This window comes from Balaenoptera acutorostrata, chromosome 1, assembly GCF_949987535.1.
Source record: "Balaenoptera acutorostrata chromosome 1, mBalAcu1.1, whole genome shotgun sequence".
NCBI classification, from domain to species: Eukaryota; Metazoa; Chordata; class Mammalia; order Artiodactyla; family Balaenopteridae; genus Balaenoptera; species Balaenoptera acutorostrata.
The window spans coordinates 12900866-12921296 of NC_080064.1; the positions used below are offsets into that span (position 1 = coordinate 12900866).

Here is a 20431-nt window from a genome sequence, read left to right on the forward strand (position 1 = left end):
GTATCATGTCATCCGCAAACAGTGACAGTTTTACTTCTTCTTTTCCAATTTGTATTCCTTTTATTTCTTTTTCTTCTCTGATTGCCGTGGCTAGGACTTCCAGAACTATGTTGAATAATAGCGGTGAGAGTGGACATCCTTGTCTCATTCCTGATCTTAGAGGAAATGCTTTCAGTTTTTCACCATTGAGAATGATGTTTGCTGTGGGTTTGTCATATATAGCCTTTATTATGTTGAGGTACATTCCCTCTATGCCCACTTTCTGGAGAGTTTTAATCAGAAATGGGTGTTGAATTTTGTCAAAAGCTTTTTCTGCATCTATTGAGATGATCATATGGTTTTTATTCTTCAATTTGTTAATATGGTGTATCACATTGATTGATTTGTGTATATTGAAGAATCCTTGCATCCCTGGGATAAATCCCACTTGATCGTGGTGTATGATCCTTTTAATGTGTTGTTGGATTCTGTTTGCTAGTATTTTGTTGAGGATTTTTGCATCTATATTCATCAGTGATATTGGTCTGTAATTTTCTTTTTTTGTAGTGTCTTTGTCTGGTTTTGGTATCAGGGTGATGGTGGCCTCATAGAATGAGTTTGGGAGTGTTCCTTCTTCTGCAATTTTTTGGAAGAGTTTGAGAAGGATGGGTGTTAGCTCTTCTCTAAATGTTTGATAGAATTCACCTGTGAAGCCATCTGGTCCTGGACTTTTGTTTGTTGGAAGATTTTTAATCACAGTTTCAATTTCAGTGCCTGTGATTGGTCTGTTCATATTTTCTATTTCTTCTTGGTTCAGTCTCAGAAAGTTGTACTTTTCTAAGAATTTGTCCATTTCTTCCAGGTCGTCCATTTTATTGCCATATAGTTGCTTGTAGTAATCTCTCATGATCCTTTGTATTTCTGCCGTGTCAGTTGTTCTCCTTTTTCATTTCTAATTCTGTTGATTTGAGTCTTCTCCCTTTTCTTCTTAATGAGTCTGGCTAATGGTTTATCAATTTTGTTTATCTTCTCAAAGAACCAGCTTTTAGTTTTATTGACCTTTGCTATTGTTTCCTTCATTTCTTTTTCATTTATTTCTGCTCTGATCTTTATGATTTCTTTCATTCTGCTAACTTTGGGGTTTTTTGGTTCTTCTTTCTCTAATTGTTTTGGGTATAAGGTTAGATCGTTTTTTTGAGATTTTTCTTGTTTCTTGAGGTAGGATTGTATTGCTATAACCTTCCCTCTTAGAGCTGCTTTTGTGGCATCCCATAGGTTTTGGGTCATTGTGTTTTCATTGTCATTTGTCTCTAGTTTTTTTTTGTTTTTTTTGGTTTTTTTTGCTGTGTTGGGTCTTCGTTGCTGTGCACAGGCTTTCTCTAATTGCGGCGAGCAGTGGCTACTCTTCATTGTGGTGCACAGGCTTTCTCATTGCAGTGGCTTCTCTTGTTGCAGAGAACGGGCTCTAGGCGCACGGGCTTCAGTGGTTGTGGCATTTGGGCTCAGCAGTTGTGGCTCATGGGCTCTAGAGCGCAGGCTTCATAGCTGTGGCGCAAGGGCTTAAATGCTTTGCAGCGTGTGTGTCTGTATTTTTTACAGTTTTTTTTCCTGTAACTGATATCTAGTCTCACAGCATTGTGGTCGGAAAAGATACTTGACACGATTTCAATTTTCTTAAATTTACTGAGGCTTGATTTGTGACCCAAGATATGATCTATCCTGGAGAATGTTCCATGAGCACTTGAGAAGAAAGTATATTCTGGTTTTTTTTGGATGGAATGTCCTGTAAATGTCAATTAAATCCATCTTGTCTAATGTGTCATTTAAAGCTTGTGTTTCTTATTTATTTTCATTTTGGATGATCTGTCCATTGGTGAAAGTGGGGTGTTGAGTTTAAGGCCTTCAAGGCTGGGCCAGGGAACACAAAGCCGAGACTGCAGCTGGGTCTTGGTTCCCAGTCGGCTCCGCCACCCTTCAGCGTCGAGACCCTGAGCAATTAGCTTAATCTTCACTTTCCCGTTTATGCATAAAGAGCTAATAATCCCTGTTTGCTGGGTTGTCCGGAGCAGTAAATGCGATCGTGTATGAAAAGCCCTCCACCTAGTGCGGCTCCCAGGTAAGCGCTCGTAGACTGAGGCCGCCGCACGCTCCCAGCGGCCGGCCCCGCCCCGGGCCCAGGGCGCGCCCTCCACCCCAGGCGACGCGGGGACGCGGGCGGGTCGGGCGCGGGCTCCGCCCTCTGGCTTCGCCTGGCCCGGCCCGCTCGGCCTCGGCGGCAGCGGTGGTGTCGCGCGAAGGTAGGAGGCCCGCGGCGCGCGCTCCCGTGGGTCAGGGGCTCGGGCGCGCGGGGCGGGCTGCGGCGGGAGGAGGCCGCGGGGCCGAGATTGCGGCGCGCGCGGAGGGCGGGAAGGCGGGCGCGCGCCAGGGGGCGGGCTGCAGCCGCCGTCCCGGCCCTGGGGGCGCTCAGGGCGTACGCGCCGCACGCCCCGGCGCTGCCCGGCTCGGCCTCCTGGAGAGCGCGCTCGGGGCCTCTGCGGACATCCTGCCTGCCGTCCTGCTCCAAATCCTGCCCGGATTCCCGCGGGCTGGGGTAGGCGGCAGGGGACGGGGGCCTGCCCGGGCGCAGCGGCCTGCAGACAAGCGCCTCTCCGCCCCTTGGGTCCCCTCTTTCCATGCTGAGCTGCGGTAGGAGGCTTTTCCCAACTGTCACCACCAGCAGCGATCGCTTACTGCGGCTTCCTGTGGGCCAGGCACCGTCCCTGCCCTCCTCGCTTGGGATAGTGTTTCAGTGCAACATACGGAGTCGAAAGTAGCTCCGCTTTACCGATGAGGAAACTGAGGCCCAGGGCAGTCAATTGAACTGCCCAAGATGGCACAGCCTGTGCAGGGATTTGGGGCCTCCTTGGGTTACTCAAAGTAGGGCCTGAGACCCCACCCTCGTGCCAGTCTCTGGGGTTGCCGTTACGAGCAGGCTTCCTTGTGATCTTTATGCCAACCCGAAAGGACAGTGCTCTGAGGCAATGTCTGCCCCCTTGGTGGCCAGTCTCCCCGGCTCCCTCTGGGACCTTGACTTGTCTGGGGGATTGGGACACTGGGGGAGGGGGCCACGAGGGTACCGCCAGTCTGTTTTCATCTGAGATTTCCTGTTTTCCTTAGCTAAGCTCACAGTAGGTGCTTAACAAACATCCTGTGGCCGGATCAGACCAGAGGCTAAGGCCAGGCTCCTCAGTCAGGAAAGACCTCAGGAGTTAGAACCCCTGGATCTTGGAGGTTTCCTTGACTTAGCTCCTCGTCTCTGGTCTTTCTCTCAAGCCCTGGGGATGGGGGTCAGCCCTCGGAGACTAAGTACCCCTCCCACCCAGGAGTCCCCTGTGGGGGACACTGCCCGGTTTTAACCTTGAACTCCTGCGAGGTGTTCAGGTGTTGGGTATGTGTTCGCTGGGGCCCTTCTGGGAACTCAGTCTGGGGGTCACATCGAACATGGCCAAGACTTGCCCTGTGTGACCCCTGCCAAACCGTTTCTATTTTTTTTCATTTAATTTCCTATATTACTACTTGTCTCCTAGCATTCATTCACTCACTCAACAGTTGTTCATGGCGCTTTGGGCCTTAGGCCCTGTGGGGACAGCAGTAAACAAGGATGACTTGGTCCCTGGCCTTGGAGCCGACAGACAACATACATGCAGGAGAAAACAGTGAACAGTTACTGGCAGGAACCACTTTGGCTGGGAGGTCAGGGTTCACAATCTCAGAAGGTGACGTTTTTGGCCAGGGTCTGGAGTCAGCCATGAAAGGAAGGGAGAAGAGCATTCCAGGCAGAGAAGATGACAGATGCAAAGGCCTTGAGGCCAGAGCATGCTTGGTGTGTTTGAGAATCAAGAAGGCCAGCATGGCTAGAGTGGACTAGCTGGGGGAGAGGGAAGATGAGGTGGAGAGGTAGACCTGGGCTAGATTGAGCAGGCCTTGTTCACTGTGGTAGGACTTTGAATTTTATTTTTGAGTGTGATAGTAGCCAGCATGGGGGTTGAATAGAGGAGGGATGTGTGAGAATAGACTGGGCTGGGGGACAAGAGAGGAAGTAGGGAGACCCATGAGGAGCCATCTCAGCAGGCCAGGCAAGCAGTGGCAGTGGCTTATATAATATACATCAGAGACCTAGGGTGGCGCCTGGCATACAGTAAGCACTACATGATGGTAGCCATTGTGTGATTGTTTAAAACTTTGGAACCAGGCACACTTCTCACCTGTGGCTTCAGTTCTTCATGGCTGGATGACTTTGAGCAAACCATTTAACTTCACCCAGCCTTAGTGTTGTCATCTGTAAAGTGGGTAGAACAGTACCAGCATCATGGGACTGTCAAGAAGGTTAAAACAGATACGGTACAGATGCAGAAATTGGGGCACAGAGCCTGGCTCATGGTTGGCTCAATATGTTTATTATCATTTCTAGTCAGCAACTGGAGAATAAAGAAAGGATAAGGGGGTGAGAGCAGCTGGTATGTTTGAAACTCATGAGTGGCCTTTGAGGGACTTTTTGGCTCGGGCCTGCAGCTGGACCTGGTAAATGGCAGCTTTGCAGGGTGGTCAAAGGACTAAGCAGGACTGGGGAGGGAGTGAGTGCAACGGGTGTCTCCTCTGTGTTTATTCGCCCAACCTGAGGGCTGAGGGTCTACTGTGTACCAGGCAGGGTTCTAGATTGGGTAGGGTGCTGGCTGAGGAAAGGCACAGAATAATTCAGTTCAGTTCACCAAGCACATTGGGTACTGGGAGGAGCCAATAATACTAGTGATGATAACACTAATAATAGACAACACGTATGCACTATGTAACAGTGGGTAATCATTAAGGTAATTCTAGCTGATACGATAGTGAAATCCTGAAATCTCAGTGGCTTAACACAACAGAAGTTTATTTCTCATTTGTGAAAAGTCCTGTTCGGTGGCTTTCTACATGGTGACCCATGGACCCAGACCCCTTCCAGCTTGTGGCTCTGGCATCCCCTAGGAACTCAGCGTTATTTCCTTCCAGCTGGGGGAAGGACAGAAGTCCTTGTGGGAGGTTTTTATGGGCCAGGTCCGAAGTCACCTTCTTTCTGTCTTAATTCTGCTGGTAAGAACTTGATCACATGGCCATATCTGACTGCAGTGGAGTCTGGGAAATGACTTCGAGCCATATTCCTAAGAAGAATCAGAAATGTTTTTTGGTGAACACAGAGCAGTTTCTGTCACACCATATCCAGGCACATAGCTAAGCATAGATCATCTTATTTAATCCTCATAATAGAAGCAGGCACTGTTATTATCCCATTTTACAGAAAAGGAAACTGAGGCTCAGAGAGGCAAAGTCATTGGCCATTGGCCCAGGGTCACACAGCTTGTGGGGAGGTACAGCCAGATTGGATTCCTGGCAGTCACACGCTGAAGCTATAACATCCAGATCTTTCCTATGAGGAATTCAATTGTTGTTCTGAGAATTGGATGGAAGCTGCAGACATTAGAAAAGGCACATACACACAGGGTTTAGATATGGTTTCTTGGGCTTTATAATAGAACCCAGAAGGACCGGAGGGGGAGAACTTTGTGGACAGAGCCAAGGGATGGAATCACTCAGTGCAAAGGGTTCTGACATCCTGCTCCCTTCCCCCATCCCCTAGGGCACTGGGCACTGGCTGGGGAAAGGCACAGAATAATTCAGTTCAGTTCACCAAGCACATCTGGGGCCCTCTCTCTGCCAAGCTGGGCAAGCAGGTCTGGAGAGCCTGGCCTGCGGGTGTTTGTGGCCACCCCCTGCTCTGGTTATGGGTGTGCAGCCTGTAGAGGAGATTTCTAGAGGCTGTCTGGAGGTGGGAAAATGGAGTCCCAGGGTTTTGTAGTGACAGCTTCCTGCCTCTGGCTGAGTTTAGTTTTGCCTAAATCTGGCCTTGGTTGCCATGGCAATGTGGAGGCACTTATTTTTTTGGCCCAGTGTGCCCTGTTTCCTGGTTTTCCATTTCCAGAGCAGATTTCCTAGTTGGGGGTGAGGGTTCCAGGCTCCGCTTGGACTGATGTACATTTATGCAGCACCTGCTGCATTCCTGGGTCTGACTTAGACACGGTTGGTAGAGCGTTGAAGTGCAAATGCCCCGGTCTTGCCTTGAGGCACCTATTGGGAGGCTGCCTGGCTTAAGTGGAAAGGACTTAGGGCTTCCCACTTCCCTGCAGCAGTGTGCCGCTTTGAATAGGTAAGAGCCCCAACCTCTCTGTGTCCAGGTTTTCTCATCTGGAAAGGGGTTGAGGTGAGGATTTAATGAGATAACATGAGTGTGCCTCCTATGGGACACGGCATTAGAGCAGAGGGCACCCTGAGGCCGTGGGCCAAGAGGTAGCAGGAGCCCAGACACATGGTGCTAATGACAATAGGAAGAGCAGCGGCCATTTACTCACTGCTCACCACGTGCCAGCTGTGGTGCAAACCCCTTACACTGTTTAACCCATTTAATCTTCACAGTGACTCTATGTGGTAGGTGCTATCAGTTTCATTTTAGAGATGAGGAAACTGAGGCTCAGAGAGGTAACTTGTCCAAGGTCATACTGCCAACAAGTGGCAGAGCTGGGGCTCCGATGCAACCCCAAATCTGACCCTGATTTCAGAGCTGACAGCCTAACCACTACACCACACAGCCTCCTTGCCTTAGGGAAGGAACAATGGCAGGCAGTGGGTGGACCTCTGAGCCCCAGGGTCCGGGGTACAGGGACTGTACATTTCGGATTTTCAGATGAATGAAATCAGTATTGATCACATGCTCACTCTGAGCCCGGTGCCCAGTCGTAAGCTCTCTATGCCCCCAGGTGACTCCATGGGATGGGTGCCAATATTCGCATCTTACGGAGGCTCAGATAAGCAAAGTTGCTTTCCCTGGGGCACACAGCCAGTGGGGGGGTGGGGTTAGGAGTCGGAGAAGGGGGATTCAGTTCCTTGCCTGGACTGGGCAATTCCACAGCCTGCACCTGATGTGGGCAAACGTCATCCCAGCACCCTGTAAAGACATTCTTAGCAAACCCTGTGACCCCTTTTCTGGGTCAGTAAAGATGGTCTTGAAGACTGGCCTTTCCTGCCTCCTGCATGCTGACCCCACCCCCTGCGCTTGGAGAGGGTAGAGTGTGTGTGCGTGTGTGTGTGCGTGTGTGTGTGTGTGTGTGTGTGTGTGTTTGTGTAGTGCGGGGCGGTCTTCACCTCCAGGTCCCTTCCCCCTTTCCCTCCCCCCTCCTCTCCATCCTTTCCCTCTTCTTTCCACTCCTTCCCTTTCTCCCCCACCTCCTCCCCTCTCTCCTCTCCTCCCACTATTCGCCCTTCCTCCTCCTGTTCCCCTCTGCCCAGCTTCCCGCCCACCCTCTCCTTTCCCCTCCCCTCCCCCTCAGCCCCGCCCACCTCCCTGATCACGTGGGGGCGCCGCCGGATTTAAGCCTAATCTGCCCAGCGCTCAGCACAGCAGGCTGGCTGTAGGGTGGGCGGGCTGTGTTGTTCTCCAGGGCCCTGGCGCAGGGCCTGGAGAGGGGTGCCCACGGCCTCCACCCCATGAACTTGGGGCTGGAGGGGTCGTTGGAGGCCCAGCTGGCACTGGAGGCGGTTATCCAGGTGGGTCCTGGGGGCTGTGCCCACCCCGTGCAGGGCAGGGGAGTGTGGGCCTAGCAGGAGTGGGAGGCGTGGGCACATCTTAGGGGTCCAGGGGTGGGAGAGGTGTGGTGGCGGGGTACGCAGGGACCCCAGCTTGCAGCTCCCGGCCAGACTGGGGGTAGAGGGGTGCTCAGGGCTCAACTCCGTGGCTCCCTTATCCAGTGCCCCTCGAGTGCAGGGGAGTCCCTACTTCCAGATTTTAGGATTGAGGTGACCTCTGCTGGAGCAGTGGGGTCATCACCCATCTAGGGCGGGAGCTGGATTGGAGCCCCCAGCGCTCTGTGCTGCCCTGGGAGGTTTGTGAGTGGGCTGTGGGCTTTGGTTTGCTTCTCTGGCCCCCGAGGGGGCCTCCTTCCCGGGGCAGGGGGCACACAGAGTATCTTCCCATTGGGCTTTTTGCGATTCTATCTCCCAGGCTTCCTTCCCTTTGGGGATTTCCTGAGGGTCTCCTGGGCACCCACATCTTTGTTTGGTGCGGCAGGACTTTGTTTCTCTCCCACCCATGCCAGGGAGCCCAAGGTCCCAGGTCCCCCCGCAGACTCTCCCTCTTTCCCTGCAGACACCGGAGAGCAGCATCCTGGGGTCGGGCCAGGAGAAGGGCCTGAACGTGCAGGACCGGGCCCAGGATACCCAGCCCACCTGCCTGCCTGCCCGCATCAGGGAGATTGTCACCCGCAACTTCTCCCAGCCTGAGAGCCCAGGTACCACTCCCCTTCACAGACACTGCCTGCATCTCACCTCTTCTCACATTCCCCTCCTCAACAGTCATAATGACGATAATGAGTGCAGCTTCCATTTCTTGAATAATCACTGTGAGGCAGGCACAAGCCTGTGATGGAGGGTCCCATTTTACAGATGAGGAAATGGAGGCTCAGAAGTATAATTTTCCCAGACTTGTTCTCCATGTGATGCTGCTGGAAGGCAGGGCTGAGCATCTCCTCCTTGCTTGCGGGCAGCCTGCTGCAAAGACTTAAACCCCAAACACCACATTCTCTCCCAGGGAAGGTGTGAGCTGGATGAACCCAGGATTAGAGGGGGAGGGCAGCTCAGCTTAGCTCAGGGCTTTGTAGAAGTATAAGGGGTGGCAGTGTCCATTCCCCACCCGGGCAGGAAAGCTGATGGGCCCCTGTTCCCCCTGGAGGGCGGCACCCACACCTCATATGTGGGTTGAGAGAGTCTGGGAAGGGCCCCCTCAGCTACAGCTCCTCGTGGGCACCTGGTCCATCTTCCTGCCTCCAGGGATGGGTAGGGCACCTGTAGGGGGAGGCAGTCCCTCAGGATGCAGGTGGAAGCTAATTGTGTGCCCGCTGTCCCTCTCCAGCCCTGCTGCCGGCCGCCGAGATGGCATCCATGCTGTCACTGCAGGAGGAGAACCAGCTTCTGCAGCAGGAGCTGTCCCGCGTGGAGGACCTTCTGGCCCAGAGCCGGGCTGAGCGCGATGAGCTGGCCATCAAGTACAACGCGGTCAGCGAGAGGGTGGGTGCTGCGGGGGGCTGAGAGCTGGGCTAGGGGCTCCCCTGCCGCAGGGGTGGGGAGACAGCCAGGGCAGGCCCGCTTCCTGGGCAAAATGTGGGCCCTGGAGTCAGGCCGCCTCCATTCAGATTGTGGCTCTGCCCACTTGAGTGGCCTTGAGCAAATCACCCCGCTCTATGAGCCTGCTTTCCGTAGCGGGGACAGTAATGTGACATGGAGCTGTGAGGAATCAATGAGATGAGGGGATGAAGTGCCTGGAACCTGGGGTATTTCATTCCTGGCTGTCCCGAGCCTGCTTGGGGGGTGGGGCACGGAGAACAAGACCCCTAGAGACCCCTGCCACCCCTTGAGTCTCTGGGCATCTTCCTGTGCCCCCAGTTACCTGGACCTTGGGGTCCATCCAACAGGCTGGGGTAACCACAGACCTGCCCTGCTCCCTGTGGCGGTGAGGCCCAGCAAAGGAAGGAAGGAAGGAAAAGCCGGGCCTGCCTGCAAGTCCAGGCAGGATTCACGTCCCCCGGGACCTGTGCTGCAGGGCCTGGGCAGGAGGTCGGTGTGCGTGGAGTACGGGTGGTTCTTAGTGCATTTTCTCCTTTAGGCCTCCAGGCTCGTGGGAGACGACCCTGGGGAGTTGATGGTGGCTGAAAGTTGGTGAGAGAGTTGCATGAGGGAGGGAGTGTGTGTGCGGATGGGAGATGTGTGGGTGGTAATAACACTCATTATAGTAGCTGCTGGTTACTGAGTGCCTACTGTGTGCCAAGCATGTGCTGGGTGCTTTACATTTAATGCACCAAGGTCGGGACCATTATGATGCTCATTTAACAGGGGAGATAGCCGAGGCTCAGAGAGGGAAAGCACCCTGCTTGGGGGTCACACAGACGAGGGCTCTGTGTTACAGTTTTGTTTCCTGGGTATGGGAAGAGGCACCTGGCCTGGGAGTTCCAGGGGGCACCTGGCCCTGGGAAAGCTGGAAGGGCCTCAGACGTGACCCCTGATATTACAGATGGAAGATTGAAGCTGGCCCAGGGTCCCCTGTGTGGGACTGGCAGGGCTAGGGATGGCTGAGGACCCCTGAGCCGGGCCTGTCCACACAGGGGCTTGTATACCCGTGATGGGAAGAGGGATCTGTGTTCCTCTGTGTGGTTGTGGGATGTGCCCGTGTCCTGGCATCCGCCTGCCTGGACAAGCCCCTGATGTGTTGGGACTTGAAGAAGAGCAGGATGGTCCCCGGCACTGGGGACCGTGCAGAGCTAGTTTTCCCAAGGTTTGCAGGGGGTGTGGCAGGCGGGCTGGGCGGAGTCTGTATTGTTGGTGGTGGGCCCTGAGCCAGCCCCCGCCCAGTTTAGGGTGGTCATCTTTTGGCCCCTGGAACAGTGTCAGGCCCCTGGGGGCTGCCTCTTTTACTTTTATTTATTTATTTATTTATTTTTGGCTCCCTCTTTTAAATGCCAACTTCTGACTGACAGTGAGGCTAGCACCGCCCCTCAGTCTGGCATGGGGAGGGAAGAAGAGATGGAGGTAGCGGGTCCCTTTTCTGCTAGGACACAGCTGTGGGGCTGGGCCGGTTGGGGGAACTGCTTTAGTCTAGAAAGTTTCCTTGTGTGGCTGGGGAGACCCCTGAATAGCATGTAGAGCAAGCCTGGCAGGAGACTGTCCTCTGTCTGAGATGGTGTGAGTGTGGCGCCCCCTGGAGGCAGGGGCTGCATGACAGTGACCTTGAGGCCTTTCCTGGGGGTGGGTCCACAGGGAACCTCAGAGCCTGGAGATCACCTCATTAGAGGTGGGGAAACAGGCCCAGGGAGGGGACATGACAGGCCCAAGGTCGTTGGTGGAGCTGGGCCGAGACCCCTGGTCCAGGGCTCTGTGCTCCTGTGGTATGGTCACTCCCTGCTGCCCACTTGTCCTCGGGCTGCAGGTGACAGGGCCTGCCCTTGTGGCCATAACTGCTGCACGTGTGCTGGCTTAGGGGGCCAGTCAGTGAGGTTGTTCCGACCCCTTAAACCTCACAGCGTCCCTGGGAAAGGGGAGTGGAGGTGAGGTCAGGATCTCTGTCCTGTTGGCTACATGTAGGGAAACTGAGGCAGGGGCTCCCAGTGGCCACCTCCCAGGTCAGAGGGAGAACCTCAGGGTCCCAGTGGAGGACCCCGCTTCTTCCTGTCCCTGACGAGCAGGCGTTGGGCGAGGCAGCTGGGATGGGAAGGAGGGAGTCGGCTCCACAGGCCAGGCCCCCTGCGCACCCCCCCCACCCCAGTGTCCATGGCAACCTGGACCGAGTGAATGGAATGGCGGGGACTGGGGCAGCGGTTGCTAGGGGAGACAGTAAACTTCTTTCATCCCTGGCTTGGTAGCAGCCTCCTTCCCTCTTGAATTACAAGTAAAATTGAAAGGCTGCTTGGTGAGCAGCAAAGTTTGTGGAAAGGGGTGGGGTGTGGCCAGGAGTGGCTTGGGTCTGGCCGTGAGCGCTGGAGAAGTGATGGAGCACCTGGAGGCCGCAGGAAACCCTCTAAAGCCGAGAAGCAGACAGCAGCTGGTTCACACAGATGTGCAAAATGCACACAACACAAGCCACAATCAGACCCTCCCCGCACACCAACACAAACCCACCTCGGGGAGACACTCAGATTCACAGAAGCTGCCCAGACACCGCACAATCCGACCCACACGCACAGTCACACACCGTGGTATATCCGGCACACCCGCACCGCAGACAACACAACGTTGTCTCACAGCTCCTGGACACCTGCAGCCAGACAAAGGTACACACAAGTGCACAGACGCGTGCAGAGCCCAGCTTCGCTCCCCAGGTCCGCCCACTTGTGACTGTGCACACAGTCATACAGACACATGGACACGTGGGTGCACACGAAGATGTACCCATTGCCCGCAGCACAACATAGACCTTGGACTGCAGCCACCACCTCACCCGGTCCCTGTGGAGGCCCAGACCCAGAGACACACAGGGTCCCACATGGAGACAGATGACAAGACGCACCCCACCCACACCCAAGGAAGTGCCCGCATCCATGCACAACACACTCACAGCATCTCGGTGCCACCGTCACCACACGCAGATGCGGATGCTCTGCCCATCACCTGACTTAGGTGGACTTCGCGCAGATACTGGCCACGGGCCTGCAGCACACCCTCCAGGCGGAGACCACCTGCACCTTGCCTTCTCCTCCAACCTCAGACCGGATCCCCCCTACATAAGCTGAAGCCCCCAAGCAGCCTCTGTGGGCACAGTCACCCTGCCCGGCGCTGTCCCCGGGGGTGGGCGTGGTTTTGCCGAATATCGCCTTCCCTGTGCACCGAGGCCGAACAGAAATACGGAGACAGGGATTTTGGAGGAGGAGAGAGATGGCTTTATTTTTCTGCCAGGCTGAAGGCAAGACACAGCAGGCTAGCGCCTCAAGAACTGTGCCCCTGCTCCTTGGGAATCAGGGAAGATTTTACATGTGGGGCTCGCAGTCCGGGGTATGTGATAAGGATCAGAGTAGTGAAGGTCTTGCATTCTTCCTTTCCTTTGCATTATTTCAAAACAGTCATAGCTGGCCTCAGGTCGCCCAGTAATTGGGGTCCAGCGGTCTGGTAATTGCGTCCGTTTGCCTTGTCCGTTTGCCTCTGGTTTATCAGCCCGCGACCTTGTTTCTGAAATGCAAAAACTATAGGGGGTGATTTGTTATCGAATGTAAGTGCCGGGACAAAGTAAGGTTAGGGATTGAGAGGCAGGGGATGTAACTCGCAGAGCTAGGTGTGATAGGTGCTGAATGTAAATTACATAGTGTCAGGGAGTGAGGTTAGCTTTGTCAAATTACTACAGATTAGTGACAGATAAAGTAAAACAAGGAGTGATTGACTCTTTCAGGCCAGGTTATGTTTCTTCCCTAGCCTGTTCACTGTTCCCTTTATTCTCCTTGTTCTCAGGGGAAGGAAAACTTCATTTCTATATTTGGTGCAACAGGGTGGGAGTGGGGCTGGAGATGACTCTCAGCTTGGTGACTCACTGGGCCTCTCCTGCTTAACACAGGCCTGGGGGGCTGACCTGGCCTGGCCCCGTTACTAGCGTGGGGGAGAGAAGTTGCCCTTGCCGTTGGCTTCCCTGGGACCCAACGTGGGTGGGCGTGTGAATACCCTGCCCGGGCTTTTGCAGGCCAGGCACTGGGCTGGGCTCTCGTGCTGTTGGTTCTCCCTGGGCACTGTCGCTCCTCTGTTGGTCCTGCTTGTCCTCAGCGGCCTCCTCCCTCCTCCCTTTCCAAACAGCTGGAGGAGGCTGAGGGGCCCCCTGGGACCAGCGGGTACCTAAGGGTGTAAGGGGGTTCCAGGCTAGCGAGGCAGTCAGAGCTGGCAGGCATCCTGCCTCTGCCCCCAGGGTCTGATGATGAAGGGGCTGCAAGCTGCCTGTGGGTAGGGGAAGGGCGGTGACCGCAGAGGCTTCCCATGAGGCGAGGGAGAGGAGGGAGCCCAAGGCTAGGCTGGGCTGAGAGGGCGTTAATAAACCACACCTTATATTAGAACACATGTGCGCACCTCTTACAAACCTGAGTGCTGTGTATGTGGGGAGTGGGGGCGGGGTGAGTTCATCTGTGTCACCCTGGGGGTGTTGTAGGTGGCCTGTGTGTGTTATGTGCATGCATGTCTCTAAGCTCAGATATGCATACGTGTATTGATGCCTGTGAATGTATTCACGTGTGCTCATGCTGTTAATTCATTAACATTGCTACTGCCACTGTTCTAAAATACAATGGGGAACAAAATCGAGGCTTTCCTGAGCTCACTTAGGGTGGGGGTGGGGAGACAGGGGCATGAATCCAATAATTATCCACCACAGGGGGTTGGGTGTCTTGGAGGAGAGGCTCACGGTGTACCCAGGGCCTTTAAGGTTTACCCCAGGTGCATCTTTGTGTTTTGCATGCACACGTTTGTGGGCCCACATGCATGTGTCCATGCACACCCAGTCTGTGTGTCCGTGCTTGCCCAGTCTGTGTGTCCATGCACGGCTGCATTACCCGTGCACACGTGCATTGCATCCTGGGATTGCCCACACGTGCCTGCAAGGCATTGTGGGTCCAGGTCCAACCTGGCGCCCCCTGCAGAGGCCTGTGACTGCCTTCCCGGGGGGGCCCAGGACTCTCACCCAGGGCCCTTCCCTGCAGCTGGAGCAGGCTGTGCGGCTGGAGTCTGGGGAGCTGGAAACACAGGAGCCCAGGGGGCTGGCACGGCAGAGCGTGGAGCTGCGGAGGCAGCTGCAGGAGGAGCAGGCCTCCTACCGGCGCAAGCTGCAGGCCTACCAGGAGGGCCAGCAGCGGCAGGCCCAGCTCGTGCAGCGGCTGCAGGCCAAGGTCAGGGCCACCCACTCCTGCTTCTGCCCACCCTTGCGCTCACTTGGCCCGGCCCCCATGCCCCTGGGGCTAACCGGCCACTCCCCACCCATCCCCAGATTCTCCAGTACAAGAAGAAGACCTCGGAGATGGAGGAGCAGCTGCTGGAGAGAGCCACGGAGCTGGAGCAGCGGCGGCTGAGGGTGGGTGCCGGGCTGGGGCAGGGCAGACGCTTCCCTCCACGTGCCCAGCCTGATGCCCCCGCTTCTCCCACCCAGGACACAGAGCACAGCCATGACCTAGAGAGCGCCCTCATCCGCCTGGAGGAGGAACAGCAGAGGTGGGACACAGTGGGGATAGCTGGCAGGGCTGTCCTCTCCGGCCACGCACCCACTGGTCCCTTTTCCCCCACCCAGAAGCGCCAGCCTGGCCCAGGTGAACGCTATGCTCCGAGAGCAGCTGGACCAGGCGAACTCGGCCAACCAGGCTCTGAGTGAGGACATTCGCAAGGTGACCAGCGACTGGACACGCAGCCGCCAGGAGCTGGAGCAGCGGGAGGCAGTGTGGAGGCGCGAGGGAGAGGTGGGCACCGGGGAGGCCAGCAGGGCCGAGGCTCCACCCTGACCCGAGGGGAATGGCCTATGGGGGAGGGGGAGGGGAGGGGAGGGGGGAGGGGAGGGGAGGGGGAGGGAGGGCCCTGCTGGTCAGGTGAGCCCTTTAGTAGAGGTAAATGGTTGTCATAATAATAGCCTTGATTAGCACATACCACGTGCCAGTGCCAGGCGGGAGATTTCTCCTCTGTTCCTCATAGTGACCATATGTGGAAAGTGCCATCATCCTCCTTCTAAAGAGAGGTTGAATAGCTGCCCAATCATGCAGCTGGCTGGCAGCTGGGATGCAAACCTAGATGCCCGGCGCTTTCTGCCCTTCCTTGCTGCTGCTTGCAGTCCGTGGAGGCTTTGAAATACAGCTCCCTTAGCCAGCGGGAGGCTTGAGCTGGTGACCGTACAGCTCCGACACAGCCCTGTATGCGGGCCCAGAGCCGGCCCACTGGGAGACCCACCACCCCCCCTCCCCGGGCGACGGTGCCTCTTGGGTGGTCAGAGCTGGGGCAGGAAGTGGGCCGGCCCCCGCTGCAGCCCCTCACTCAGTCCCTCTGTCCTCCAGTCTTTCAACGCCTACTTCAGCCACGAGCACAGCCGCCTGCTTCTCCTGTGGAGGCAGGCTGTGGGGGCCCGACGGCTGCTCAGCGAGGTGAAGATGTCCACCGAGAGGTGAGGAGGCCTGGCTGGTGGAGGGGCGGCTCGGGGAGACGCTGCAGCAGCCGGGAGACAACTCTGCTTTGCACACTGAATTCAACTCAACTCAGTTAACTTCAGTCCGACCCAAAACACCTACTGTGTGCAGGGCCCTACGGAGATGCAGAGGCAACTAGTAATAATTAACTCTTACCAAGATCATGGCAGTCACTTAGTATTTACTTAATGTACTTGCTAAATTGGCTATTTATGACCAAATGACTAAGGTTAAATACTAAATACTATTTGGTATTTACTAAATTTACTGTTTCCTAGTCATTACCAGTAAATAGTAAACGTTTACTAGGTGTTTGCTCTGAGCTAGGCTCTTTGTACATTTTATTTCATCTCATATCCACAGTGTCCCTGTGAGGTAGGAACTGGAATGATCCCCATTTTACAGATGAGGACACTGAGGCTCAGAGAGGTAGAGTGACCTTCCCAAGGTCACACAGCAGTAAGTAAGTGGCTGAATCAGGATTTGCAGTTCCTGCTTTTAATCTACTATGATATTCAGCTTCTGCTACCAAGGACCTTGCAACCTCTAGGGAATTCCCTGGCAGTCCAGTGGTTAGGACTCCACACTTTCACTGCCAAGGGCCAGGGTTCAATCCCTGGTGGGGGAACTAAGATCCCACAAGCCGTGTGGCATGGCCAAAAATTAAATTAAATTAAATTAAATTAAATCGAATTTTTAAAAAAAGGAACTTGCAACCTCTAGACTGAGGAAGTGAGTGGTCAGTCACGTGAAAGTGGAACAGAAAGGATGTCCTGGATGCTCAGAAAACTGGGAGGGGTGGGGAGGTCAGAAAAATGCTTCATTGAGGAGGTGGAATTTGCTCTGACCCCAAGAGATGGGTGGGGTTTTAACTGGCAGAGCTGAGGGCACCCCAGGCAGAGGGAACAGCAGGAGCAAAGGCTTGGAGGTGTGAGAAAATGGCAGCCAGTGGGGTTGAAGCAAAAGGCAACTGAAAGGAGGTCAGGTTGGAAAAGTGCCTCAAAGGCCTCCTGCCACAGGGGACTTGGTCCTGCTTGATCTTTGGGAAGGTGAGGCTGCAGGGGGGAGAGCCTAGAGGCAGGCAGACCAATTTGTTTCCTTTTGTGCCTTAAACATTTGTTTGAGCGATGATCTTTTGTTGAGATCATCTACTATTCTCTCAGTATCCACATTTCCAGTTGACTCATCAGTGTCACAGATGGTGTTTCTTCACTTTTTGTCTTTAAAATTGTTTGAATCAGGATCCATAGATGTTCACAAAGTGTGATTGGTTGATTTGTCTTCGAAGTCTCTTTTATTTGTTCAGGAAACTGGGACAGTTGTCCTTAGAGATTCCCACAGTCTGGATTCTGTGATGTCCTTTAACACCTTTGTCCCCTGTAAATTGGATGTTGGATTTAAGGCTTGATCAGATTCAGGTTCGGGTTGTTGGGTTTTGCTTTGTTTTGTTTTGTTTTGACAAGACTTCTTCATAAGCGCCATGTGTACTCTGCTATCAGGAGCCTCTGTCTGTGCGTTAGCAGCCCTTGACGCTCAATGCCAAGGTCCAGACATTGGTCAGAGGTTGCAAAATCGTGATTGTCTCATTCTGTCACTTCTTCATGTATTAACTGGAATTCTTCTATAATAAGGCACTTCCTCTTCTTACTGTTAGGTACCCAGTGGTACAGTTCATTCAGGAAAGGGGAGGATTTAACCTATTTGATATATTTAAAATACGTAATTTTTAATTAGCATTTAAAATGTTAACATCTTGCTTTTGAATAACTCACACATGCACAAGGTTCAAATTTCAAAAGGGTATATGGTGAAAACTCTTCCTGCCGCCTCTGACCCAGACACTCAGGCTCATTTGATACAAGCAAATACAGCAGATTGTACATTTCCCCCCCAGCCCCCACTTTTCTTTTATACACTCTTGGGAGAATTTCATCTTTGCAGTTCTTTTTTTTTTTTGGCCACACCGCGCATCTTGTGGGAGTTCCCCAACCAGGGACTGAACCCATGCTCCCTGCATTGGAAATGCAGAGTCCTAACCACTGGACCACCAGGGAATTCCCTTTTTGCAGTTCTCAAAGATGCTTTGTTCACCCAATAGTTATAGCTGGGAAGTGGTTCCACATCAGGCTCTAAAGAGCTTCCCCATTCGTTTTTCTTGGCTCCAGAGTATTCCATTGAAGGGATGTATCATGATTTTTTTAATAGCAGCTCCCTGCCGAGTTACCTGGTGGCCTAGTGGTTAGGATTCCAGGCTTTCACTGCCATGGCCCATGTTCAATTCCTGGTCTGGGAACTGAGATCCTGCAAGCCACGCGGTGGCCAAAAGAAAAAAGAAAAGGCGATAGCAGCTCCCTTTCGATAGATATTTGGGTTGCCACCAGTATTTCTTACATGAGCAAGGCTGCAGTGGATCCCCTTATACACAGGTCATTTTCCTTGCGTTGGGGCATATCTGTAGGATAAATTCTGAGCGATGGAGTCAGTGGGTCATAGAACCTATCCATTTATGATTTTCAGAGTTCTTCTAATTGCCCTCTGTGTGGTTACACTCACCCTCACACCAGGAGTGTAGGGAGAGCCTGTTTTCCCGCAGCCTCACCTACACTGTGCATTATGTGACTTTTTGTCCCCAGTCTGATAGCGACAAATGGCATCCCACTGTAGTTTTAATTTACACTTGGGAGCCCACCCCCCCCATCCCTTCCCCATCCTGTGTTCTCTCCACCAGGGACCTGCTGCAGCTGGGAGGGGAGCTGGCCCGGACCTCACGGGCCATCCAGGAGGCGGGCCTGGGGCTGAGCGCAGGCCTGCGGCTGGCCGAGAGCCGGGCCGAGGCGGCCCTGGAGAAGCAGGCCCTGCTGCAGGCCCAGCTGGAGGAGCAGCTGCGGGACAAGGTGCTCCAGGAGAAGGACCTGGCCCAGCTGCAGGTGCAAAGCAACCTGGACAAGGCCGACCTCAGTGCCAGGTGGGCGCCCGGAGGCACCACGTGAGGCAGACCTCCCCACAGAGTGTATGCCCGGAGATACGGGGAGGAGGGGGCGTCTGTTCAACAGGGACGGGCCCTTCCCCTGTGTGAGTTCAGCCAGTCTCCCCAGGCACCCCGTTTGGCAGAGGGGGGAGACGGAGGTTCAGAGGGCTCTTGCCCAGGGCACATCACGAGCAGTTCAGCCTCTGCTCCTGAGACCTAGACAAGTCCCACAGTGTTTTCCCGTGAGATAAAGCGGGTGGCCACCTCATTCTCATTTAGAGATGAGAAAGGAGAGTGACTTCAGGTCACATGGCAAGGGAGGCGAATCCTAGGGTCCCTGCCTCAGGTTTGGGGAAACATGAAGGACACAGAGCTGGTGGGTTTGAGCAGAAGCTGGCTGGGTCTCCCATTCACCTGTGTTGCTCCCCTACCTCCAGAGTGACTGAGCTGGCCCTGACAGTCGAGCGCCTTCAGAACCAGAATCTGGAAAAGGATCGGCTCAACAAGGCCCTCACTGAGAAGCTTGAGGCCCTGGTGAGATGCAGGGCGGGGCGGGGGCACCGACCAGATCCATGGACACAGGCTGAGGGCTGGGTTGCTTGGGCCAACCCCAAGCATCCCACTCAGACTCAGTTTCACCCCCTCATTAATTGAGCACCTAGTGTGTGCCAGTTTAGTGTGAGCGCCTAGTGGGTGCCAGCTTTAGTGGTAAGCACATTCACCTCCTTTATCCCATTTCATCCTCTCAGCAGTTCTGTAGCATGATCCCCATTATACAGATGAGGAACCTGAGGCCCAAGGGGAAATACTTGTCCAGAGTCTCAGAGCCATTAAGCTGGGGAGTCAGGACTTGAACTCATGCCTGTGCCCTGCTAGCCCAGGGCTCTTTCTTTTGGAACTCAGCTGCCTCCCCACCAGAGGGACCCCTCTCAAGGGTACTGCCTGGGTTGGTCATCCTTTTGTGTGGGGTCTGGCCTGGGTTCTATGTCCAGCTCTCCTCCAATAGGCTGTGTGACCTGGGGCAGGACACCACACCTCTCTGGGCCTGGTCAGTTCAGTGAGGGCACTGGGGCCGCTGTGGGGTCTACCGAGCTGCTGGCCCCTGGGCATGGTCTTCGAGGCCAGCTGATCGGTGATAGTCCGGGGAGGGAGACGAAGGTGGGGTTTCTGACTAGGGCAGAGACCCTGACAGCTCTTTGCCTGTCTCCCCAACACCACTCTAGGAATCCCTGCGGCTCCAGGAGCAGGCGGCCCTGGAGACGGAGGATGGAGAGGGGCTGCAGCAGACCCTGAGGGACCTGGCGCAGGTTCGGGAGCCGGGAGAAGCCAGAAGGGGTGGGAGCCCTGGGCAGGGCAAGGCAAGGCAGTCCTGGGCCACCACGTCCCCTGGTGGCCTTGAGCTGAACTGCAAGTGGTTGGGGGCCCTGGAAACCTAGGCTGCTGTTTAACACCCCTGCTAGCTCCGCCCAAACTCTGCCACCCCCTGCCCCCACCCCGGGGGAGTTCCCCGTTGGAGAGGAGGCACTGCATGTTCCCTGCCCATCTGTGAGAAACGCTGAATCATGTCTCCCCACTAAATGGGAGGCCTTACCTGGTGGGCTGAGGGCTGTGAGCTAGCGGAGGTGAGAAAGTGCTGCAGAGTTAGGCATGAAGCTAGACATGAGGACCCTGGTGGCCCCACTGCCTCCCGAGGCTTCTTGGCCCAACTAACACCGCAGCTCCCCTCCTCCTTCTGCCTCCCTAA

At 54.7% G+C, this 20431-nt stretch overlaps 1 protein-coding gene across 8 annotated transcripts in view; it reads left to right on the top strand.

Moving 5' to 3' along the window:
- The first annotated feature begins 2189 nt into the window (after positions 1-2189).
- The window catches only part of CROCC (ciliary rootlet coiled-coil, rootletin), a 48589-nt gene continuing 30347 nt past the window's right edge, over positions 2190-20431 (top strand). For 3 of the 8 annotated variants that reach the window (XM_057551185.1, XM_057551202.1, XM_057551233.1), the window contains exons 1-12: positions 7467-7593; positions 8192-8333; positions 8954-9108; positions 9704-9756; positions 14231-14444; positions 14543-14626; positions 14702-14763; positions 14840-15005; positions 15591-15697; positions 18448-18684; positions 19125-19221; positions 19911-19994. In XM_057551185.1, the coding sequence (XP_057407168.1) occupies positions 7534-7593; positions 8192-8333; positions 8954-9108; positions 9704-9756; positions 14231-14444; positions 14543-14626; positions 14702-14763; positions 14840-15005; positions 15591-15697; positions 18448-18684; positions 19125-19221; positions 19911-19994 (1461 nt within the window). In that variant the 5' untranslated portion in view covers positions 7467-7533. Of the gene's footprint in view, positions 2277-7466; positions 7594-8191; positions 8334-8953; positions 9109-9703; positions 9757-14230; positions 14445-14542; positions 14627-14701; positions 14764-14839; positions 15006-15590; positions 15698-18447; positions 18685-19124; positions 19222-19910; positions 19995-20431 lie in introns of those variants that run through there. The other 5 variants (XM_057551214.1, XM_057551192.1, XM_057551207.1 and 2 more) reach the window with 5 other exon arrangements.